The 24587-nt window shown below is 47.2% G+C and overlaps 1 protein-coding gene across 1 annotated transcript in view; it reads right to left on the reverse strand.

The window, feature by feature from the left end:
- Nucleotides 1–21055: 21055 nt before the first annotated feature.
- The window catches only part of LOC120992313 (von Willebrand factor A domain-containing protein 5A-like), a 32674-nt gene continuing 29142 nt past the window's right edge, over nt 21056–24587 (reverse strand). Inside the window, exon 4 of the mRNA XM_040421226.1 lies at nt 21056–21217. Coding sequence (XP_040277160.1) covers nt 21138–21217 — 80 coding nt within the window. The 3' untranslated portion in view covers nt 21056–21137. The remainder of the gene's footprint in view (nt 21218–24587) is intronic.

Genomic DNA, 24587 nt, shown 5'->3' on the forward strand with positions numbered 1-24587 from the left:
TATGGTCTTGGCCACCGTGCTGCAGCTCAGTTTCAGGGTGTTGACAATCTTCATTTTTTTTTTTTTTTTTAATTGAAAATTATAGAACATACAAATAAAGTACATGCTATAAAAACAACACATCTTGTAAAAGATACATAATGGATGACAGGAGATATACATGAGAAAAGCTTTATATTTCTTGGATACAAAGTTATGATGAGCTTCATATTATGAAGGGCTTACAGTCCCCTTGAATCCACAATCAAGTGTGGGTTAGGTTGGTTCCCCATTTTAAGTGCATAAGATATAATTATTGAAATAGGCACATTAAGGTACTAGGCAAAATTCCTAAAATTGGACCATGCTTTCCAAATAGACCTAAAGGAGCTAAACCTCCGATTCTCCCAAGCCGAGATCTCTTCAAACCTGTATATTTGATCTAATTTCTCCATCCATTGAGATATGGAGGGTACATCTGATGATAGCCAAAGTTTTGGATTAAGGAGGCGAGCTGCACTAAGCATACAGTGAAAAAGGCGAGTGGGGTTCCCCCCAGAGAGGGAAGGATAAGATCCCAATAGTGCCAATTGGGGTGACACCGAAATCTTCGTTTTACAAATTTTATTAGCTATACTAAAGATTTCATTCCACCATTTCTGTATCACAGGGCATGACCACCAAATATGGTAAAATGAACCTCTTTGATCTCCGCACCTCCAGCATTTGTCCGACCCATTCAGGCTATATAGGCAAGTGATGTCTGGAGTCCTATACCAGCGAGTCAAGACTTTGTAGCCGTTTTCTTGGGTTCGGACACATCTGGAAGATCTGTGTGGTATTAATAGTAGTTGTGAGTAGGGATGAGCGAACCCGAACTGTATAGTTCGGGTTCGTACCGAATTTTGGGGTGTCCGTGACACGGACCCGAACCCGAACATTTTCGTAAAAGTCCGGGTTCGGGTTCGGTGTTCGGCGCTTTCTTGGCGCTTTTTGAAAGGCTGCAAAGCAGCCAATCAACAAGCGTCATACTACTTGGCCCAAGAGGCCATCACAGCCATGCCTACTATTGGCATGGCTGTGATTGGCCAGTGCACCATGTGACCCAGCCTCTATTTAAGCTGGAGTCACGTAGCGCCGCACATCACTCTGCTATGATCAGTATAGGGAGAGGTTGCAGCTGCGACGTTAGGGCGAGATTAGGCAGATTAACTCCTCCAAAAGACTTCATTCTGTGATCGATCTGCAGCTGTGGATCATTGAAGTGCTATTATTGACTTGCTCACTTTTTTGAGGCTGCCCAGAGCGTTTTTAGATCACTTTTTTTCTGGGGTGATCGGCGGCCATTTTGTGACTTGTGGTGCGCCAGCACGAGCTATCACCAAGTGTATTTAACCATCGATAGTGTGGTTATTTTGTGCTATATCCTACATCAGCTGCAGGCTGAGTCTGTGTCACCGAAGTGCATTTAACCATCAACAGTCTGGTTATTTTTTGGCCATATACTACATCAGCTGCAGGCTGAGCCTGTGTCACCCAAGTGCATTTAACCATCAACAGTCTGATTATTTTTTGGCCATATACTACATCAGCTGTAGGCTGAGCCTGTGTCACCCAAGTGTATTTAACCATCGATAGTGTGGTTATTTTGTGCTATATCCTACATCAGCTGCAGGCTGAGCCTGTGTCACCCAAGTGCATTTAACCATCAACAGTCTGATTATTTTTTGGCCATATACTACATCTGGTGCAGGCTGAGCCTGTGTCCCCCAAGTGCATTTAACCATCAACAGTCTGATTATTTTTTGGCCATATACTACATCTGGTGCAGGCTGAGCCTGTGTCACCCAAGTGCATTTAACCATCAACAGTGTGGTTATTGTTTGGCCATATATTACATCAGGGGCAAGTTGAGCCTGTCACTCAGCACCTAAAAAATAGACCTGACATTTCTATTCAACCAAATCTGTACTGTTTTAGCTGGTCAAGTTATTTGTATTGACCGTAAAAGCACACATTTTTTTCTGGGTTGAAAAAGCATTCCCAAATTTGCCATTCTCAAAATAACTAGTTTCTGGTATTTGAGGCCTACTTGAAATCTATCCCAAAAAGAAAATCTTACATTGAAGGTATTGATAGTGTCATTCAGAAAAACCTAAGACACACGCTAGTGTGCTGATAGAAGTGTGATTCTGTGATTAAACCTATACCTGTCACACAGCGCAAAAAAAAACAGGTCTCACATCTCTATTCAACCAAATCTGCACTGTTTTAGCTGGTCAAGTTATTTGTAGTGACCGTAAAAGCAGACTTTTTGTTCTGGGTTGAAAAAGCATTCCCAAATTTGCCATTCTCAAAATAACTAGTTTCTGGTATTTGAGGCCTACTTGAAATCTATCCCAAAAAGAAAATATCTTACATTAAAGGTATTGATAGTGTCATTCAGAAAAACCTAAGACACACGCTAGCGTGCTGATAGAAGTGTAATTCTGTGATTAAACCTATACCTGTCACACAGCGCAAAAAAAAAACAGGTCTCACATCTCTATTCAACCAAATCTGCACAGTTTTAGCTGGTCAAGTTATTTGTAGTGACCGTAAAAGCAGACTTTTTGTTCTGGGTTGAAAAAGCATTCCCAAATTTGCCATTCTCAAAATAACTAGTTTCTGGTATTTGAGGCCTACTTGAAATCTATCCCAAAAAGAAAATATCTTACATTAAAGGTATTGATAGTGTCATTCAGAAAAACCTAAGACACATGCTAGCGTGCTGATAGAAGTGTAATTCTGTGATTAAACCTATACCTGTCACACAGCGCAAAAAAAAAAAAAACAGGTCTCACATCTCTATTCAACCAAATCTGCACTGTTTTAACTGGTCAAGTTATTTGTAGTGACCGTAAAAGCAGACTTTTTGTTCTGGGTTGAAAAAGCATTCCCAAATTTGCCATTCTCAAAATAACTAGTTTCTGGTATTTGAGGCCTACTTGAAATCTATCCCAAAAAGAAAATCTTACATTGAAGGTATTGATAGTGTCATTCAGAAAAACCTAAGACACACGCTAGAGTGCTGATAGAAGTGTGATTCTGTGATTAAACCTATACCTGTCACACAGCGCAAAAAAAAACAGGTCTCACATCTCTATTCAACCAAATCTGCACTGTTTTAGCTGGTCAAGTTATTTGTAGTGACCGTAAAAGCAGACTTTTTGTTCTGGGTTGAAAAAGCATTCCCAAATTTGCCATTCTCAAAATAACTAGTTTCTGGTATTTGAGGCCTACTTGAAATCTATCCCAAAAAGAAAATCTTACATTGAAGGTATTGATAGTGTCATTCAGAAAAACCTAAGACACACGCTAGAGTGCTGATAGAAGTGTGATTCTGTGATTAAACCTATACCTGTCACACAGCGCAAAAAAAAACAGGTCTCACATCTCTATTCAACCAAATCTGCACTGTTTTAGCTGGTCAAGTTATTTGTAGTGACCGTAAAAGCAGACTTTTTGTTCTGGGTTGAAAAAGCATTCCCAAATTTGCCATTCTCAAAATTGTGGTGAACGGGAACAATGAGGAAAACATCTAATAAGGGACGCGGACATGGTCGTGGTGGTGTTAGTGGACCCTCTGGTGCTGGGAGAGGACGTGGCCGTTCTGCCACAGCCACACGTCCTAGTGAACCAACTACCTCAGGTCCCAGTAGCCAGCAGAATTTACAGCGATATTTGGTGGGGCCCAATGCCGTTCTAAGGATGGTAAGGCCTGAGCAGGTACAGGCATTAGTCAATTGGGTGGCCGACAGTGGATCCAGCACGTTCACATTATCTCCCACCCAGTCTTCTGCAGAAAGCGCACAGATGGCGCATGAAAACCAAGCCCATCGGTCTGTCACATCACCCCCATGCATATATGGGAAACTGTCTGAGCCTCAAGTTATGCAGCAGTCTCTTATGCTGTTTGAAGACTCTGCTGCCAGGGTTTCCCAAGGGCATCCACTTAGCCCTTCCCCAGGGGTGGAAGAGATAGAATGCACTAACGCACAACCACTTATTTTTCCTGATGATGAAGACATGGGAATACCACCTCAGCACGTCTCTGATGATGACGAAACACAGGTGCCAATTGTTGCGTATTTCTGCAGTGTGCAGACTGAACAGGAGGTCAGGGATCAAGACTGGGTGGAAGACGATGCAGGGGACGATGAGGTCCTAGACCCCACATGGAATGAAGGTCGTGCCACTGACTTTCACAGTTCGGAGGAAGAGGCAGTGGTGAGACCGAGCCAACAGCGTAGCAAAAGAGGGAGCAGTGGGCAAAATCAGAACACCCGCCGCCAAGAGACTCCGCCTGCTACTGACCGCCGCCATCTGGGACCGAGCACCCCAAAGGCAGCTTCAAGGAGTTCCCTGGCATGGCACTTCTTCAAACAATGTGCTGACAACAAGACCCGAGTGGTTTGCACGCTGTGCCATCAGAGCCTGAAGCGAGGCATTAACGTTCTGAACCTTAGCACAACCTGCATGACCAGGCACCTGCATGCAAAGCATGAACTGCAGTGGAGTAAACACCTTAAAAACAAGGAAGTCACTCAGGCTCCCCCTGCTACCTCTTCTGCTGCTGCCGCCTCGGCCTCTTCTGCTGCTGCCGCCGCCTCGGCCTCTTCTGCTGCTGCTGCCGCCGCCTCGGCCTCTTCCTCCGCCTCTGGAGGAACGTTGGCACCTGCCGCCCAGCAAACATGGGATGTACCACCAACACCACCACCTGCGTCACCAAGCATCTCAACCATGTCACACGGCAGCGTTCAGCTCTCCATCTCACAAACATTTGAGAGAAAGCGTAAATTCCCACCTAGCCACCCTCGATCCCTGGCCCTGAATGCCAGCATTTCTAAACTACTGGCCTATGAAATGCTGTCATTTAGGCTGGTGGACACACACAGCTTCAAACAGCTCATGTCACTTGCTGTCCCACAGTATGTTGTTCCCAGCCGCCACTACTTGTCCAAGAGAGCCGTGCCTTCCCTGCACAAACAAGTGTCCGATAAAATCAAGTGTGCACTGCGCAACGCCATCTGTGGCAAGGTCCACCTAACCACAGATACGTGGACCAGTAAGCACGGCCAGGGACGCTATATCTCCCTAACTGCACACTGGGTAAATGTAGTGGCGGCTGGGCCCCAGGCGGAGAGCTGTTTGGCGCACGTCCTTCCGCCGCCAAGGATCGCAGGGCAACATTCTTTGCCTCCTGTCTCCTCCTCCTCCTACTCAGCTTCCTCCTCCTCTTCTTCCACCTGCTCATCCAGTCAGCCACACACCTTCACCACCAACTTCAGCACAGCACGGGGTAAACGTCAGCAGGCCATTCTGAAACTCATATGTTTGGGGGACAGGCCCCACACCGCACAGGAGTTGTGGCGGGGTATAGAACAACAGACCGACGAGTGGTTGCTGCCGGTGAGCCTCAAGCCCGGCCTGGTGGTGTGCGATAATGGGCGAAATCTCGTTGAAGCTCTGGGACTAGCCGGTTTGACGCACATCCCTTGCCTGGCGCATGTGCTGAATTTGGTGGTGCAGAAGTTCATTCGCAACTACCCCGACATGTCAGAGCTGCTGCATAAAGTGCGGGCCGTCTGTTCGCGCTTCCGGCGTTCACACCCTGCCGCTGCTCGCCTGTCTGCGCTACAGCGTAACTTCGGCCTTCCCGCTCACTGCCTCATATGCGACGTGCCCACCAGGTGGAACTCCACCTTGCATATGCTGGACAGACTGTGCGAGCAGCAGCAGGCCATAGTGGAGTTTCAGCTGCAGCACGCACGGGTCAGTCGCACTGTGGATCAGACCCACTTCACCACCAATGACTGGGCCTCTATGCGAGACCTGTGTGCCCTGTTGCGCTGTTTCGAGGACTCCACCAACATGGCCAGTGGCGATGACGCCGTTATCAGCGTTACAATACCACTTCTATGTCTCCTTGAGAAAACACTTAGGGCGATGATGGAAGAGGAGGTGGCCCAGGAGGAAGAGGGGTCATTTTTAGCACTTTCAGGCCAGTCTCTTCGAAGTGACTCAGAGGGAGGTTTTTTGCAACACCAGAGGCCAGGTACAAATGTGGCCAGACAGGGCCCACTACTGGAGGACGAGGAGGACGAGGATGAAGCATGTTCACAGCGGGGTGGCACCCAAAGCAGCTCGGGCCCATCACTGGTGCGTGGCTGGGGGGAAACACAGGACGATGACGATACGCCTCCCACAGAGGACAGCTTGTCCTTACCTCTGGGCAGCCTGGCACACATGAGCGACTACATGCTGCAGTGCCTGCACAACGACAGCAGAGTTGCCCACATTTTAACGTGTGCGGACTACTGGGTTGCCACCCTGCTGGATCCCCGGTACAAAGACAATGTGCCCACCTTACTTCCTACACTGGAGCGTGATAGGAAGATGCGCGAGTACAAGCGCACGTTGGTAGACGCGCTACTGAGAGCATTCCCAAATGTCACAGGGGAACCAGTGGAAGCCCAAGGCGAAGGCAGAGGAGGAGCAAGAAGTCGCCAATGCAGCTGTGTCACGCCCAGCTCCTCTGAGGGCAGGGTTAGCATGGCAGAGATGTGGAAAAGTTTTGTCAACACGCCACAGCTAAGTGCACCACCACCTGATACGGAACGTGGTAGCAGGAGGCAACATTTCACTAACATGGTGGAACAGTACCTGTGCACACCCCTCCACGTACTGATGGTTCGGCCCCATTCAACTTCTGGGTCTCCAAATTGTCCACGTGGCCAGAGCTAGCCTTTTATGCCTTGGAGGTGCTGGCCTGCCCGGCGGCCAGCGTTTTGTCTGAACGTGTATTCAGCACGGCAGGGGGCGTCATTACAGACAAACGCAGCCGCCTGTCTACAGCCAATGTGGACAAGCTGACGTTCATAAAAATGAACCAGGCATGGATCCCACAGGACCTGTCCATCCCTTGTGCAGATTAGATATTAACTACCTCCCCTTAACAATATATTATTCTACTCCAGGGCACTTCCTCATTCAATACTATTTTTAATTTCATTTTACCATTATATTGCGGGGCAACCCAAAGTTGAATGAACCTCTCCTCTGTCTGGGTGCCGGGGCCTAAATGTGTGACAGTGGCCTGTTCCAGTGGTGGGTGACGTGAAGCCTGATTCTCTGCTATGACATGAATACAGATTCTGCGCTGACATAAGGCCAGATTCTCTGTTACGGGACCGCTCTCCTCTGTCTGGGTGCCGGGGCCTAAATGTGTGACAGTGGCCTGTTCCAGTGGTGGGTGACGTGAAGCCTGATTCTCTGCTATGACATGAATACAGATTCTGCGCTGACATAAGGCCAGATTCTCTGTTACGGGACCGCTCTCCTCTGTCTGGGTGCCTGGGCCTAAATGTGTGACAGTGGCCTGTTCCAGTGGTGGGTGACGTGAAGCCTGATTCTCTGCTATGACATGAAGACAGATTCTGCGCTGACATAAGGCCAGATTCTCTGTTACGGGACCGCTCTCCTCTGTCTGGGTGCCGGGGCCTAAATGTGTGACAGTGGCCTGTTCCAGTGGTGGGTGACGTGAAGCCTGATTCTCTGCTATGACATGAAGACAGATTCTGCGCTGACATAAGGCCAGATTCTCTGTTACGGGACCGCTCTCCTCTGTCTGGGTGCCGGGGCCTAAATGTGTGACAGTGGCCTGTTCCAGTGGTGGGTGACGTGAAGCCTGATTCTCTGCTATGACATGAAGACTGATTCTGCGCTGACATGAAGCCAGATTCTCTGCTATGGCATGAAGAGACTGATTCTCTGCTGACATGAAGCCAGATTCTTTGCTATGGCATGAAGAGACTGATTCTCTGCTGACGTGAAGCCAGATTCTCTGCTATGGGACCTCTGTCCAATTGATATTGGTTCATTTTTATTTTTTTAATTTTAATGCATTTCCCTATCCACATTTGTTTGCAGGGGATTTACCTACATGTTGCTGCCTTTTGCAGCCCTCTAGCTCTTTCCTGGGCTGTTTTACAGCCTTTTTAGTGCCCAAAAGTTCGGGTCCCCATTGACTTCAATGGGGTTTGGGTTCGGGACGAAGTTCGGATCGGGTTCGGATCCCGAACCCGAACATTTCCGGGAAGTTCGGCCGAACTTCTCGAACCCGAACATCCAGGTGTTCGCTCAACTCTAAGTCTCTCTCCCAATGGCCTAAAAAGGCAGGTTTAACCATATTTAATGGCGTAATCAATTTTTTGTATAGTCTTGAGATAAGTTTGGTGTGTCTAGAATGGTCCACCAATAGGCTTTCAAACCACGTTAATGGGCGTAGTAGAGCTTCCATAGGAATATTTTTAATGATAAAGGAGCGAAGAAAAGTAAGTAGGTGTGGAAAAGGTTTACAATCTGGGAGAACACAAAGAATCTCCTCGTTGCTTAATATTGTGCCCTCATCTCCATATAGGGAGAGGATCTGAATTGTGGAATTCTTAACTGAGGGAGTTAGACAATCTCTTAAAATAGGAGAGGCATGTGCCATTATATCTTTTATCTGGAGCAGAGGTGATGGAAGTGGGACTGCATATTGTGAGGATTGAAGCCAGTTCCATGCCGACAATGTCGTCTTTACTATAGGATTGAGAGATCTATTCAGGACAGGAAATTTGACTTGTCCCACTAAAAGACCTGAGATACACGAGCCCATGTCATTCTGTTCCATGCAAACCCACGGCTTGTTCACAGGGCTCTTCAACCAGTCCACTACCCTTGACAATAATACAGCTTTCCCATATAATTCAGGGTCCGGTAAACCTATTCCTCCTTTAGCCTTAGGTCTGCAGAGAACAGAACGAGCGAGTCGAGCCCTCTTCCCATCCCAGACAAATGAACTAATTTCACGTTTAAGTTTAGTATAATAAGTCTTAGGAACTGGAACAGGCAATACCTGTTGTAAGTAGGTCAGTCTGGGCAAGACTAGGGAAGTGACAATATTTTTTCTGCCGAACCATGAGAGTGGAGGGTTCTTTAGCAGTGACAGCTGATCTGCTATTGATTTTAATAGGGGGGAGTAATTCATATGAAATAATGAAGTGGGGTTTGGGCCAATCTTAACTCCAAGATACGTAATATAAGGGGTATCCCAGTTAAAGGGAGAGCTATTTTTCAGTATATTTCTAATTGGGGAGGGGAGATCTATACTTAATATATGGGACTTGCTCATATTAATCTTAAAATTAGAATAGAGACTAAATTGTTCCAGAGTTTTATATATCAGAGGCAAGGCTATAGTCGGGTTAGTGAAATCATCTGCGAATGCAGCTACTTTATGTTCCTGTTGGCCAATTTTAATACCCTCAATCCCTCTCTCTCTCCTAATCGACTGTAATAATGTTTCCATGACTAAGACAAAAATTAGTGGTGAAAGGGGGCATCCCTGTCTGGTGCCGTTACGGATATTGAAGGGCTGGGATAGAGTATCATTAATAATAATGGAAGCTGATGCATGGGTGTATAATGAGAAGATAGCTTTAATATATGGATCTGGAAATTTAAAGGCCTGAAGAACTTCTTCCATATACTCCCAGCTAACCCTATCAAATGCTTTTTCCGCGTCCGTGCTAAGGAGGACCAGAGGACGGCGTAACCTCTTAGCATAATATATAGCATTCAGAACTTTAGCCGTGTTATCTCTGCCCTCCCTACCACGGACAAAACCCACTTGATCACTTTTGATTAGAGTTGGAAGAAAGTTAGACAGACGAGATGCTAGCATTTTGGCTAAGATTTTTAAATCCAGATTTAATAGTGATATAGGGCGATAGTTAGCACATAAGGAGCTATCCTTCCCTTCTTTTGGGATAAGCGTAATATTTGCCCTAGTCATGTCAGGGGTAAGCGGAACACCAGACAGGGAGCAGTTGTATATTTTTAGTAGGTACGGGCCTAATATATTTCGAAAGGTACGGTAATATAAAGCAGGATAGCCATCTGGGCCAGGGCTTTTCCCATTTGGGAGTTGTTTAATTGCTGTCAATACATCTTCTAGCGTGAATGGGGCTTGGAGGGCTTGGGATTGACTCTCAGATAGAGATGGTAAAGAGAGTGAGGTGAGGAATGCCTTAACTGATTTTTCCGGAGATGGAAGGGAGGAGTTAATATCCTTTCTTTCAGAGTCATTTATATTGTAAAGTGAGTAATAAAATTTTTGAAACTGACTAGCTATTTCTGGAGTAGAGAAAACCTCACCTATATCTGGGGATTTAATCTTGTGTATATAATTATGTGACTTTCTCTGTTTGATTCGGTGCATCATGAATTTTGACGCTTTGTCCCCATGTGCATAGTATTTAAACTGTGTATGGAGATAATATTTCGCCGAAGAAGTATTAAGAATATTTTTTAGTTTAGATCTAGTTTCTGTGAGTTCCTCAAGGTGAGCTTGTGACAGGGATCTTTTATGTAGAGTCTCTAACCGTTGGATCTGGGCCAGTAATGTGTCAACTTGTTTTTTCCTCAGTTTTTTAATTCTTGCTCCTAAGTTAATAAATTGGCCCCTCATGTACGCCTTATGGGCATCCCACAAAATATGTGGAGAAGTTTCGGGGAGGGAGTTGAGAGAGAAGAACTCTTCTAATAATGGTTGAATAATTTTTAAATTCTCTTCAGTCGTAATAAGCTGTTCATTCAGCCGCCACTTAAATGCTCGTGGTGCTAACGATGGAGCCAAGATGTTTAGGAATATGGGTGCATGGTCTGAGAGGAACATATTACCAATGTATGCCCGATTACACAATCCTAAATGCTCTTTAGAAATTAAAAGGTAGTCTAATCGGTGGTATGAATGGTGGGGTGAAGAAAAGAAAGTGTAGTCCCGTTCGGAGGGGTTAAACAGACGCCAGACATCTAACAAGGCGCTTTGATGCAATTTTCTTTTAAGATGTTTGAGGGCCTTAAAAGAGATTGCAGATTTCTTAGAGGTCGAGTCTAATAATGGCTCCATTGCAATATTTAAATCCTCTCCAAACAGCACCACTCCCTCCTTATAAGACTCCAAAAAGGAAAGAACCTCCACCAACCATGATACCTGATTAGTATTAGGAGCGTAAATATTAGCAAATGTATAATGTTGGTTAGCAATGGTTCCCTTTAAAAAGATGTATCTACCTTCTACGTCCTGGGTGTGTGAAATATAGGAAAAGGGGAGGCCCCTTCGGAACCCGACGCTCACGCCTCTAGATGCTGCTGAGTTGGAGCCGCAGTGATACCACTGTGGGAATAGAGACCTGGAAAGGTTAGGGTATTTGTTGAATTTAAAATGTGTCTCCTGAAGCATCAGTACTGAGCAATTTTCATTCTTCATTTGTGAGAATATTTGGCTACGTTTAGCAGGGGCATGGAACCCTTTAACATTTAACGAAGCTACACATAGGTCAGCCATCATCCAAGAAGATGTCCGATCGATGCAAGCTCTGAAAAATCTCATGTGGGTGCAAAATGAGGGTACTTAGCCTTTCTTGGTGGAGCATCTGGGTTCCAAAGACGCACCCCCTCCTCATGGGGAAGTATCTTAGGCAAATGAAGAAACCTGTCATCATAACAAAAAGAACAAAACAAACTTGAGAACAAAGATAGCATACATTTGTTATCAGTTTGGAAAATAGAGCTGTTACACTGAGATTAAGGGGTAGGGGGGGGAATAGTACACAACATATTGTGACCCAGTATGTCACCCTCATATGGGCCTATAGGTAGGAACCTTAAATGGTACAAAATAGGTGAAGAAACAAAACGTTATTCAGATAGGACATAAAACATATATGTGACTGGAGACATAGATTTCTATTTAAAATACTTAATGAAATCCTGGACTAAAAGACCATTATATACGATTTGGCTGGATCCTGATGTGGAAGTAAGGAAATCTTCAATCTTCATTAAGAGGAAGGCGTCTTGGCGTGCAGGAATTACGTCCTCTTCTTGATTTTTGAGATTTAGCTGGACGAGGAGTCTCCCAAGGAACAGCTGTTGGGAGGTTGGTTGATGTAATATTTCCTTGGATAACGTCACAGTTTTCAATGTGCAGGTGATCAATTTGCAGGATGTCAAAGACTCTATTCAGGTCTTGAAATGAGGATATGGAAAATCTCCGACCGTTGAATACAAAGGACAAACCAAAAGGGAAGAGCCATTTATACATCACTTTGTTGTTGCGTAACCATTCAGTTAATGGTTTTAGGGCCCTTCTTTTCTTTAAGGTTGTTTGTGCTAAATCCTGGTATATAGAGATAGGACAATCATCCACATTCACTTGTGGGGCATTTCTAGCTTTCTTCAGGATAGCGTCCTTAACAGGGTAATGGAGGAATTTACAGATCACATCTATTGGTGGTTCTGTAGCTTGAGGCTTGGGGCGCAGCGCCCTGTGTGCTCTCTCTATATTGATCTCATGAGAGGAATCTGGGCCTAGCAGCTGCAAGCATATATTCATCACTGTTTCTTGTATGTCTTCTGCCCCCACGGATTCTGGTATGCCTCTAAATCACAAATTATTGCGTCTTCCCCTGTTCTCCTGATCTTCCAGGAGTGTGTACAGGGAATTTAGATGCCTTTGATGAAGGGACAAAGCGGAGGAAGTTTCTGTTTGATGCGATATTATCGCCAGCTGTGTATCTTCTAATACCTCTACTCTCCTCCCAATATGTTGCATATCTTCCTTAATGGATGTGAGATCCGTTTTAAGCGGGTCTAGCGCTTCACACAGGGCCTCCTTCAAGAATGATCTTGATATAGGCAGGGTGTCAATTCCAGGGGAGACTTCCCTTACCTTCTCAGAGGCAGCAGCAGCTTTCCCACTGTTCCCGGCCGTTCTCGGCGTTCCGGGCGCCATCTTGGATTCTTTGGCCACATGTATCTGTGCTGCTTTCTTTAGGAATTTATCCATAGATTCGCTGGGAATCGCTTCTTTAGTTTGCCCCTGCGTGTCCACGGGTCTTTGGCCACCTATCTTGACCATCTTGGCACCAAAAAGCTGGGTTGATAAGGCTGTGAGGGCTTCTTATACAGCAGAGCTGCACTTCAGGCTGCCATCTAGCTCCGGTGCAGGCTCCGCCCCCCGTTGACAATCTTCTTATAGTCTAGGCCATCTTTATGTAGAGCAACAATTCTTTTTTTCAGATCCTCAGAGAGTTCTTTGCCATGAGGTGCCATGTTGAACTTCCAATGACCAGTATGAGAGAGTGTGAGAGTGATAACACCAAATGTAACACACCTGAGACCCTGTAACTCTAAAGAGTTACATGACACTGGGGAGGGAAAAACTAGATTTTTGTATAACTTACCAGTAAAATCTCTTTCTCGCTCTTCCTTGGGGGACACAGGAGACCTTGGGTATAGCTCAGCTATATATAGAGCGAGAAAGAGATTTTACTGGTAAGTTATACAAAAATCTCGTTTTCTCACCCATTTTTCTTGGGGGACACAGGAGACCTTGGGACGTTCAAGAGCAGTCCAAGAGGGGGGGGGACCACAGCTCCAAGGCGAAGCACCCAAGTCAGCATCCGCCGAGGCCCGAGTATGCACCCTGTAGAACTTGGTATGGCGTGCAAGGAAGACCGGTGGCCGCCTTGCACAATTGCGCGGCCGAAGCCCAATGCCTCCAGCCCAGGAGACACCGACCGCTCTGGTGGAATGAAACGGCGACAACGAAGGCAGAACCCTGCCCTTGGCGCAGTAACCTCAGCAATAGCCATTCTGATGAAGCGGAGGAAAGCCACCCTGGAGGCCGTCAAACCTTTGCGCGGACCCCCTGGAAACACAAGAGACCGAGCGCCGACAAGAGTCGGAGATCTACAAGTAAAACTGCAAGGCCCAAACAACGTCCAATCTGTGAAGTGTCCGTTCCTGGGGGTGGGAAGGGGAGGACGATAGCCTCGTTGAGATGAAAGGCAGATACCACCTTCAGAAGGAAGGAAGGGACAGGATGGAGAACAGCCCTGTCCTGGGGAAGGACAGAAGGCTCAGAACAAGAAGGGCCGCCATTCAGACACCCGTCTGAGAGACACGATGGTTACAGAAACACAACCGTACAGGACAGAAGGAGTAGAGAGAACTTCTGTAACGGCTCCAAGGGAAAGCTTGGAGCGCCGAGAGCTCATTATGTAGTTCCCAGGGTGGTACCGGGGAACGGTACAGAGGAACCAAAGAGCCACTCCGTGGAAAAAGGTCTTGACAGGCCCAGAGGGCCAGGGAACGCTGGAAGAGGAAGGACAGCGCCGACACTTGACACTTCAAGGAACAGAGTCCCAGTCCCATGTCCAGGCCGGACTGGAGAAAGACAGAACCATGGGGAGAGAAAGGCAGAGTGGGGGAATGCCCAGCTTCCCACAGAACCCCAGGTAAGAACCCTAAGTCCGACAACAGATCCTGGACGAAGCACGGCCGGGAGCTAACACTAGCGTGCTCGCTGGAATCGCCTGGGCAAGCAGGAGAAAACCCAATGTGATCAGGCGCAGACCAGTCACACGGGCAGAAGAGTCGGCAAAACTGGTCCCGTCGGGCCCCGAGCAACGTCGTCCCATATCCAGCCGGAGTGGGGGATCAGAAGGACAGATGGGGGGAACCGAAGGGGTCCACCCAGCATCCGACAGAAGCCAGGACAAGACAGGCTAAAGTCCATGTCGATGTTGCCACCACAGGAAGGGGTTCTACAGTCCCCGTGTGGGAGATCTAAGACAATCTTGACCGAAGGGTAGTCCTCCCAAGTTACCGAGAAGGTAAGTCCACAGCAGGACCATTGCCTAGAATGGAAAACGCAATCTGCACCCAGCGGGAGGACAGAACGCGGTAGACCCAGTAAATAGATACACAGCTAGTACTGCCAGTGTGAACGAGGGAGACGGTACGAGGCCACAAGGAACACCGGAACCATCCAAGTGAACAACCATGCTCTCCCCAGAAGGGAGAGCACTGAAGGAACAGCCTCTGAAGCCTGGCCGGGGCGGAAGCCACATCGGAGTGATATGCCCCGAGCGGGAGTCAAATACAGAGTCGGCGAGAAAAAGCAGTCGAGACAGAGGCTTGCATAACACCCTCCAACCGAAAGGAGGAGTGGGGAGTGGGCAACAGGGAAATCATAGGACAGCTCAAAAGCAGAACCCCCGCTACTCTGTGAGACGCCCGGCTCACCGCCTCGCAGAGGGCGAATACCCTGAAGAACCCAAAGTGGAGGTCCCCCGGACCTGGATAATCGAGCACCCAAGAGAGGTTGGGTGACCTTCCCGAGAAGAGTGGCCTGAACCTGGTAGCAGATCAGACTGAAGCGCAGAGGGTGCCAATAGGAAGGACTCATACCACACTGCATCTGAATAGGAGGAAATGGTAGTAGGCGAGGGAAACGTAGTCCCGTCAGAGCCAACGTAGAATTCGAGGGGCGCTGCAGACAGCACTCTCGTCCATGTGACCGATTGCGCAGGGAAGCAAGGCCGCGGGAGGACGAATGGGTACGCATCTAGGAACCACGAACACTCCCTAGGTGGAAAGGCCAACGAACATGGTGGATACCGTCACAATGGAACCGCAATATACAATCCAAACCCGAGAATGAGTACCACCCAGCTCGGTGCAGTAGAGAGCAAGTAGAACCTGTCCAGGTCAGGTGGACAGAATGATCTCTTCAGAGAAGAGTGCAAGGCTTGCGGCAAGCATCGTATCCCAAGAGAAAAAAGTATGTCGCAGGAGCAAGGGAGGCATACATACGAGCAGCCCCGTAAGCAGTGAGAAGGCCAACCCACCTACGGGAGGAAAAGGCATACACGGCCCAAACAACGCACAGAGCGCACAAGAATGTCCGCTCACTGCAAAATAGTCACTCAGCGAAGGGGGCCAGCCACAGAGTCCCACAGTATCTACAGAAGTGCAAAGTGCAACCTGAAAGGGAGTTATGCACAAGACTAGTACGGCATGCGATGGAATGCAAGCAGTCCGCTCAGAAAGGGGGGAAATGTACCTGGCAAACACTGCAGTCGGCAAGAGTGCAAAGGCCCGCCCCAAAAGGGGGTGATGCCCAAGGCCAGTACCTACTTCAGAGAAGTAGGACATACCATAAGGGGGCCATGCACAGGGCCGCACAGTATCCAGCAGGAACGCAGGAGGTCCACCTAGTGAAAGGGGGACATGCACAGGGTTATCCTAGCATTAAGTGATTGTGCAATAATCCACCCAACACTCAATTTCGTGAGAGTGCAACTACTCTGCCAATGAAGGGGGACATGTACAAGTCCAGCACAGCATATACAAGGACAGCCGTGAATCTCGTGAGCGTGCAAAATTCCGCCCATGGGATGAGGGGTGGTCATGCACAAGGCCAGCACCGTATCCAATGGGAGTGCAAGCATTCCACCCATGTTAGAGGGCCATGCTCATGGCCAGCAACGTATCCGGTGAGAGTGCAATATGCCGCCCAGAAAGGGGGGTCATGCACATGGCCAGCATCGCATCCAGGGAGAGTGAGAGCACCCCGCCATGGATGGGGGTCATGCACATGGCCAGCAACGTACTGGCGAGAGAACAACCACAGTCAGTGAGAGTGGTGAGAGTGTATGTATGCCGCCTGAGGAAGGGGGGGGGGGTCATGCACATGGCCGGCAGCGGATCCAGTGAGAGTGCAAGCACCCCGCCATGGAAGGGGGTCATGCACATGGCCAGCAACTTACCGGCGAGAGAACAACCCCAGTCAGTGAGAGTGTATGTATGCCGCCTGAGGGAAGGAGGCATGCCCAAGGCCGTCAGCGAATCCAGTGAGAGTGCAGCGTTCCGCCTATGGAAGGGGGTCGTGCACATGGCCAGCACCGTATACGGTGAGAGTGCAGTATTCCGCCTAAGGAAGGGGGTCATGCACATGGCCGGCAGCGAATCCAGTGAGAGTGCAGCGTTCCGCCTATGGAAGGGGTCATGCACATGGCCGGCAGCGAATCCAGAGTGCAGCGTTCCGCCTATGGAAGGGGGTCATGCACAAGGCCAGCCCGCAGCCAGGGAGAGTGCAGTATCTCGCCTAGGAAGGGTGGTCATGCACATGGCAGGCACCATAACTGGAGAGGGTGACGAATTCTGCCTATAGAAGGGGCCGCATGCACTTGGCCAGCGCCGTATCCCGGGAGAGGGCAAGAAACCGCCTAGAAGGGGAACATGCATCTGGCCAGCGCCGCAGCCGGGGAGCGCGACATGCCGCCTATGGATGGGGGGCATGCATATGGCCAGCACTACTGAGATGAGGCTGCAGCGTCCTGTGCAGCCCACAAGAAGATTTTTTTTTTTTTTTAAAACAGAGCCTCTCTGAGGCAGGAAGGGGGCCACCATACAGGGGCACAGCCTCTCTCAGAGGCAGGAAAGGGGCCAGCCATACAGGCCCATGAGGAAACCCAGATCCTAGAGGGTCTCCCTTAGATGGGAGCCGGCCGGTACTCAAAGGGTTAACAGGGTTAACAGGGATCCGGCCTGGGGGGCGGCGCTGCGATCCCCTGGGGGCGGGGGAACCTCCAGGCGGGAAGAATTTGCGCCTGGAGAAGTTCCCGCCCCCTCCAACCGAGGCCGGAATTTTGCTGCCTAGCAGGCCGTGAAGCCGGGGCCTAAATTTTTGCGGCGTCCCAGCCGGTACCTCGGATTCTGTGCGGCCCCGGTCGGGACCTGAGCAGGAGTGGCGCATGTACATACCGGCCGCGGGCCGGAAGAGTCAGGGGGCCCGGGAAGGAGCGCCGGAGGTGCGGCCAAGCAGGCCGCGAAGCCTGGACCAAAATTTGCGGGGCCTGGCCGACCGGAATGTCCATGCCGGCCGCGGGTGCCCACCCCGCGGGCCGGAGGCGAGGCCTTACGTCACGGCCGTCAGGAGCAGGCCCCAGGCCCCGAGAAGAGCACTGGTAAGCTTGCGCAGGTAAGCATGAAGGTGCAGTATTCTGGATGGGGGACCCTGAAACTGGGTGCCCGTGAGGATAGAAGGGACTCTGGCAGGAGAAGGGAGGCAATGCGGCTGAACCTATTCTGCAGCTAGCGGTGGAGGCAGCCAGCTGCATGTCCTATGGAGGCCAGGAGGGGAGGAGAGGGAGCAGGGAGCAGATTGCCATCCTGCGGCACCCCAGGGGCCAGCCTAGGTCCAGCAGGGGAAGGGTCCAGAGGCACCAGTATAGGGGTCAGGCATGCAGGAGACCAGGAAAGGGGGGGACAGGGGGGACGTAGGGCTGGAGAAGCCACTCTCTCACCATCAGCCATCTTCACCCTCGGTCCGTTCCAGCAGGGTCGCCCCTTCAGCTACTGGCACCGTAGTGGCAGGACGCTGGAAGAGGGACTTGGTGTGCGGGCGACCCTTGCACTGGCGGGATGCAGGGGAGCTGGGCTGCCCTGGTCCTCCTTGTCTTCTGTGGGGGAGGCAGCAGTGTGGGTGACCGGCACTGGCGCAGCTCAACCCCGGGAGAAACAGAGAGGTCTATTGCGTCTCTGTTGTCCCTGATGGTCTGGAAGAAAAATAAAAATCTAAATTTAAACAACAAGGAGAAAACAGCCCTGCAGAGCAGGGAGTGTCTTGCCTCCTTGGACACTAAGCAAAAACTGGTAGTCTCTCTCTCCAGGCTAAGGTTATAGCTGTGGAGGAGGGGCTTAACAGTTTTCACTTAGTGTCACGCCTCCTAGAGAGATGAGCTATACCCAAGGTCTCCTGTGTCCCCCAAGGAAAATGGGCGAGAAATGGCTAATTGGGCACAATTTGGCCATTTTCACTTAGGGGTGTACTCACTTTTGTTGCCAGCGGTTTAGACATTTGGGGCTGTGTGAGTTATTTTGAGGGCACACCAGATTTACACTGTTATACAAGCTGTACACTGACTACTTTACATTGTATCAAAGTGTCAGATCTTCAGTGTTGTCCCATGAAAAGATATAATAAAATATTTACAATGTGAGGGGTGTACTCACTTTTGTGAGATACAGTTATGGCGGTTGTCATCATGTTGCCAATCGGTTAAGGGACAAACTAGGTTGCAGGTGCATGTGGGCTGTGTTATGTTAGAGAGCCCTCTGCCACTTAAAGGACATCTGTCATCAGATTTGTCCCTATGACACTGGCTGACCTGTTACAGGTGCGCTTGTCAGCTGAAGGCATCTGTGTTGGTCCCATGTTCATATGTGCCGGCATTGCTGAGAAACATGATGTTTTAATATATGAGCCTCTAGGAGCAACCTCCTAGAGGTACAACTCTCTCTGAAACTGCTGCGGCCTCTGCACTTTGATTGACAGGGCCAGGCACTGTAAATGTCTTCACTTCTGGTCCTGACTTCTCCAGGAGTAGAGAGGGTGCGGCAGTTGCAGAGAGAGCAGAGCCTCTAGGTGTAACAGCTACACCCCCGTTGCTCCTACAGACTCATTTGCATATATTAAAACAGATACCTTCAGCTGCCAAGTGCACATGCAACAGGTCAGCCAGTTTCATAGGTACAAACCTGCTGACAGATGCCTTTTAAGAGAACAGGAGTGTTATAAATAACATGTCATAGTTGTGGGGGCGGCTGGGCCTTATGTTATGACTGATAATCATGTCTCTTTGATAGATACAGACAACCACGACACCAACATCTGAACTATAACTGCGGTTTAATGATGATGATACATATATTGGAGCTGAAAGCTGTAACAATGGATTAGAACATTTTATAAACTTTTAACTATTACAAGAAATGTATAACTGGATAATGGGAACATAGACAAGGTCAGCAATACTCAGCAGTAATACCCTACAGAATGCACTGATCTGAATGGGGCCTCTCCTCAGATGTTTTCTTTTGACTGTTGTTGACCCATTTTCAAAAGATCAGTTATAAACAGATTTTAGTAAAGAGTAATTCCACCCATCTCCAAAAATATTCACACGTTTTATGCACCATATTGTAGAGCAACCATGTTGTAACCCCTCCTCCAGGGTGTCTGCAAAGCCAAAGAAGGCCAACTTTTTGGCTGCTCTGAGAGATTCTGACCACCAACCAAGAAAGATGAACAGAGATCTCTTGGCCTGGGTGAAGGACACATGCAACCTTCCATCAACAGATCTTGATTGAAATACAAGGTCATGGAGGAAAAAAACTGTAATTTGATTGTCCAGGATTAGAAACACATGGCTGCTTTCTTCCAAACCCACTACTCACAGCAGCCCAGTTCTACTAAGGTGAATGGGGCTGAGTGCTAATACCATATACAGCCTGTGGAGAGATGTGGTTCTGCTTTTGGATGTTTTTCCAATCTTGGACAACTAATCATTTAACAAACGTTGTATACATCAATATTACAGGTTAATATAAGAAACCTTGTGATGTATCTTTCAGAATTTTTTTTTGCTTTTTCCCTCTAGTAGTTCACGCCTCCTTCCCTCGCCATAGACTTCTATTGGCAGCTATAATCTGATCCTTCAGTGAGCTGACAGTCCTTATCAGTCTCTCAAGGTGGATTTAGCAAAGAATGTTGAATTAGGAGGAGAGGGAGAGAAAATGCTGAAAAGTGTTGAATGAGGCATAATTTCTCTGATGAAATGCATTACAAAATGTCTTATATTCACATGTACTATTGATTGGTATCTATTCATTGAGTGTGGTACGAAATAATCCAGTTTTTAGGGTGGCGTTGTAGAGTGGTTTACTTCTGCACTACTACCTTCCCAAGTGTCAGTACACCCCTAAGGCCTCTCTCCATGTATGCATATATTTCAGTGGAGCTGCTCTGTACATTCTAAAAATAAGTGAACATTAACAGCTCTGTGTAATGAGAATATAACTAGAAGATGATTCTCTAGACTTATCACTTGCATCTTTGGCTTTTATCTCATTTCAAGAGTAATAAAGGCACAGAAATGTTATCATGAAAATTGATTCCAAAGTAAAGGTGAGAAGCAGTACAATTCTGGAGAGAGGCAGTATTCCTTAGAAGGGTACAACCACACATCCGGGTTTCTGCTTGCAGTTTCGGAAGCCCAAACCAGAAGCGAGTTAAAAAAAAACAGGAGAAGTTCTATTTCTCCTTTTATATTTTCTCTCCTTTTATGATCCGCTCCTGATTTTGGCTTCCAAAATTGCATGCAGAGACCTGACCGTGTGGTCGTACCCGAAGACCTCCGCCATCTTCATTCTTCCTCTCACAGGCCAAACACATTAGGATTCACAGAGGATTTCAGCAGATCATTTCCAGCTCTGGCCAACTGATCCAAGGAGGAACCTGGGAGAATAGGAAACAGTCCCTGGTTAGAGCCATCAATAGCATTAGATACGTTACAACTGACTGACAAAATCGAGCATCTCAAAAGCTGTAACTACAACAAGAATATTGTATTAAGGAGTGTGCTCGTGGTAGGCTACAGTAGCAGCGGCAGTATTGAGGCAATCACAGACAGTCTTTGTGATACACTGTGACTTTATTCACACCAAAGGCATAACAGGTAATGTGCAGACCACACAGGGGCGTATCCACATAGAGCATAGAACAAAAAGTCCTTCCATAGCAAACATACAGCAGGTTTGAGTCACCTTGTATCTGTACGGATCACACCGGTCCTGCAGGCTTCTAGACTACATGCCTTTGTCTCCCTCAGGCCCTTCGGCTAGTGGCACCACAGGTCCCAGGGCTATCCTTCAGTTTGTGTTGCGCCCAGTCTCTCCTTGACCAGCACCGACTCAGTCTGTCAAAACCTCCAGCACATCAAGACACACCCCACCCCCCATCTTCAGCAGGCTGGGTTCTTCAAAGGCCCATCTCCACCAAAAACCTGGGCTGGCCATGGGGAACAGGCACCCACCCTGCTCTTTACCTGTTCCCAGTAAGAACCGGCCCGGATACGCTGCGCCAGCAGCATCCGCCGCTGTAACCACAATGATCCGGTTCTTACTCCACCGAGGCCAGGACCTCTGGTGGCACGTATCGTCCGTCTATTATTATCCCAGGGACTCTCCTACAAGGAGCCATTTACATGTCAGTTGAAATGTGGTTAGTATTTCAGCCGCCATGGTCTTATATACAGTAAATACCACTTGGTAATGGAAAATTTCCCTTCACCAAAATGGTGTCAAGAAGGAAGCAACTTTACAGGCAGTGTTTAAAAATCTCTTCTTGTTTTGTTCATAAAACTCCTATGCAGACACGTGCCCATGTGTAAGGTCTGGATCTGCATTCCTCTCTGCTTTTTCTTTTTTAGCCTATAGAGTACAAGATCAGACTACATGTTTTGCAATCTTTTACCTTGGAGATGCATATTGTAGGCCTGTATAGGAAATGTATACAGTACTGTGCAAATGTTTTAGGCAAGTGTGGAAAAAATGCTGCAAAGTAAGAATGCTTTCAAAAATAGAAGTATTAATAGTTAATAGTTATAGTACTTGAAAAGCACTGTATTGATTTTTTTTTCCCTTATATTTATAGTGCTTGAAAATCACATTCTCATGTATTTATTTATTATTCTTCGCCAGTTTTCTGCAATCAATAAAGATGAGCAAAGTATTGGAGAATTAGATTCGGCTGCTTCGCTGAATTCGACAAAAAAATTAGCTTGAAGTGCATTTCTTTGTAAGTAGTGGGTGCCATGACAGCGAGCGGCGATTGCACCGCTTCCCATCATTGTACCCCTCAGATGCCGCATTTATACATGATCACGGCATTTGATAGCAGTAATCCGGTGTAAAATAAAAATACAAATAAATAAAATCATACCCTCATCTATTTGATCGTGAAGAGCTGGCCGCCATCTTGAATAAAGATCTAGCGCAAAATCTTGCGCGGCTCCTGATGACGACATCTCGTCGGCCGGCGTGGTGACGTTCGATTCGCTCAACATTCGCAATCAATACAACCCACACTGCTTAAAGGGGTTCTCCGGGAATTAAGGAAATGAAAATACTTAACCCCTTAAGGACCGGGCTCATTTTCACCTTAAGGACCAGGCCATTTTTTGGAAATCTGACCAGTGTCACTTTAAGTGCTAATAACTTTAAAACGCTTTGACTTATCCAGGCCATTCTGAGATTGTTTTTTCGTCACATATTGTAATTCATGACACTGGTAAAATGAAGTCAAAAAAAATATTTTTTTTGCACAAAAAAATACCTAATTTACCAAAAATTTGGAAAAATTTGCAAATTTCAAAGTTTCAGTTTCTCTACTTCTGTAATACATGGTAATACCCCAAAAAATTGTGATGACTTTACATTCCCCATATGTCTACTTCATGTTTGAATTGTTTTGGGAATGATATTTTATTTTTTGGGGAAGTTATAAGGCTTAGAAGTTTAGAAGCAAATCTTGAAATTTTTCAGAAATTTACAAAAACTCAATTTTTAGGGACCAGTTCAGGACTGAAGTCACTTTGCGAGGCTTACATAATAGAAACCACCCAAAAATGACCCCATCTAAGAAACTACACCCCTCAAGGTATTCAAAACTGATTTTGCATACATTGTTAACCCTTTAGGTGTTGCACAAGAGTTATTGGCAAATGGGGAGGAAATTTGAGAATTTCATTTTTTTGTCTAATTTTTCATTTTAACCCATTTTTTCCACTAACAAAGCAAGGGTTAACAGCCAAACAAGACTGTATCTTTATTGCCCTGACTCTGCCGTTTACAGAAACACCCAATATGTGGCCGTAAACTACTGTACGGCCACATAGCGGGGCGTAGAGTGAAAGGTGCGCCGTATGGTTTTTGAAAGGCTGATTTTTATGGACTGGTTTATTTACACCATGTCCCATTTGAAGCCCCCTGATGCACCCCTAGAGGAGAAACTCCCTAAAAGTGACCCCATCTAAGAAACTACACCCCTCAAGGTATTCAAAACTGATTTTACATACATTGTTAACCCTTTAGGTGTTGCACAAGAGTTATTGGCAAATGGAGATGAAATTTGAGAATTTCATTTTTTTGCCTAATTTTAAATTTTAACCCATTTTTTCCACTAACAAAGCAAGGGTTAACAGCCAAACAAGACTGTATCTTTATTGCCCTGACTCTGCTGTTCACAGAAACACCCCATATGTGGCCATAAACTACTGTACGGCCACACAGTGGGGCGTAGAGTGAAAGGTGCGCCGTTTGGTTTTTGGAAGGCAGATTTTGCTGGACTGTTTTTTTGACACCATGTCCCATTTGAAGCCCCCCTGATGCACCCCTAGAGTAGAAACTCCATAAAAGTGACCCCATCTAAGAAACTACACCCCTCAAGGTATTCAAAACTGATTTTACAAACTTTGTTAACCCTTTAGGTGTTGCACAAGATTTAATGGAAAATAGAGACACAATTTCAAAATTTCACATTTTTGGCAGATTTTCCATTTTAATATTTTTTTTCCAGTTACAAAGCAAGGGTTAACAGCCAAACAAAACTCAATATTTATGGCCCTGATTCTGTAGTTTACAGAAACACCCCATATGTGGTCGTAAACAGCTGGACGGGCACACGGCAGGGCGCAGAAGGAAAGGAATGCCATACGGTTTTTGGAAGGCAGGTTTTGCTGGACTGTTTTTTTTTACACCATGTCCCATTTGAAGCCCCCCTGATGCACCCCCAGAGTAGAAACTCCAAAACAGTGACCCCATTTTAG

Source organism: Bufo bufo, chromosome 2, assembly GCF_905171765.1.
Source record: "Bufo bufo chromosome 2, aBufBuf1.1, whole genome shotgun sequence".
Lineage (NCBI taxonomy): Eukaryota > Metazoa > Chordata > Amphibia > Anura > Bufonidae > Bufo > Bufo bufo.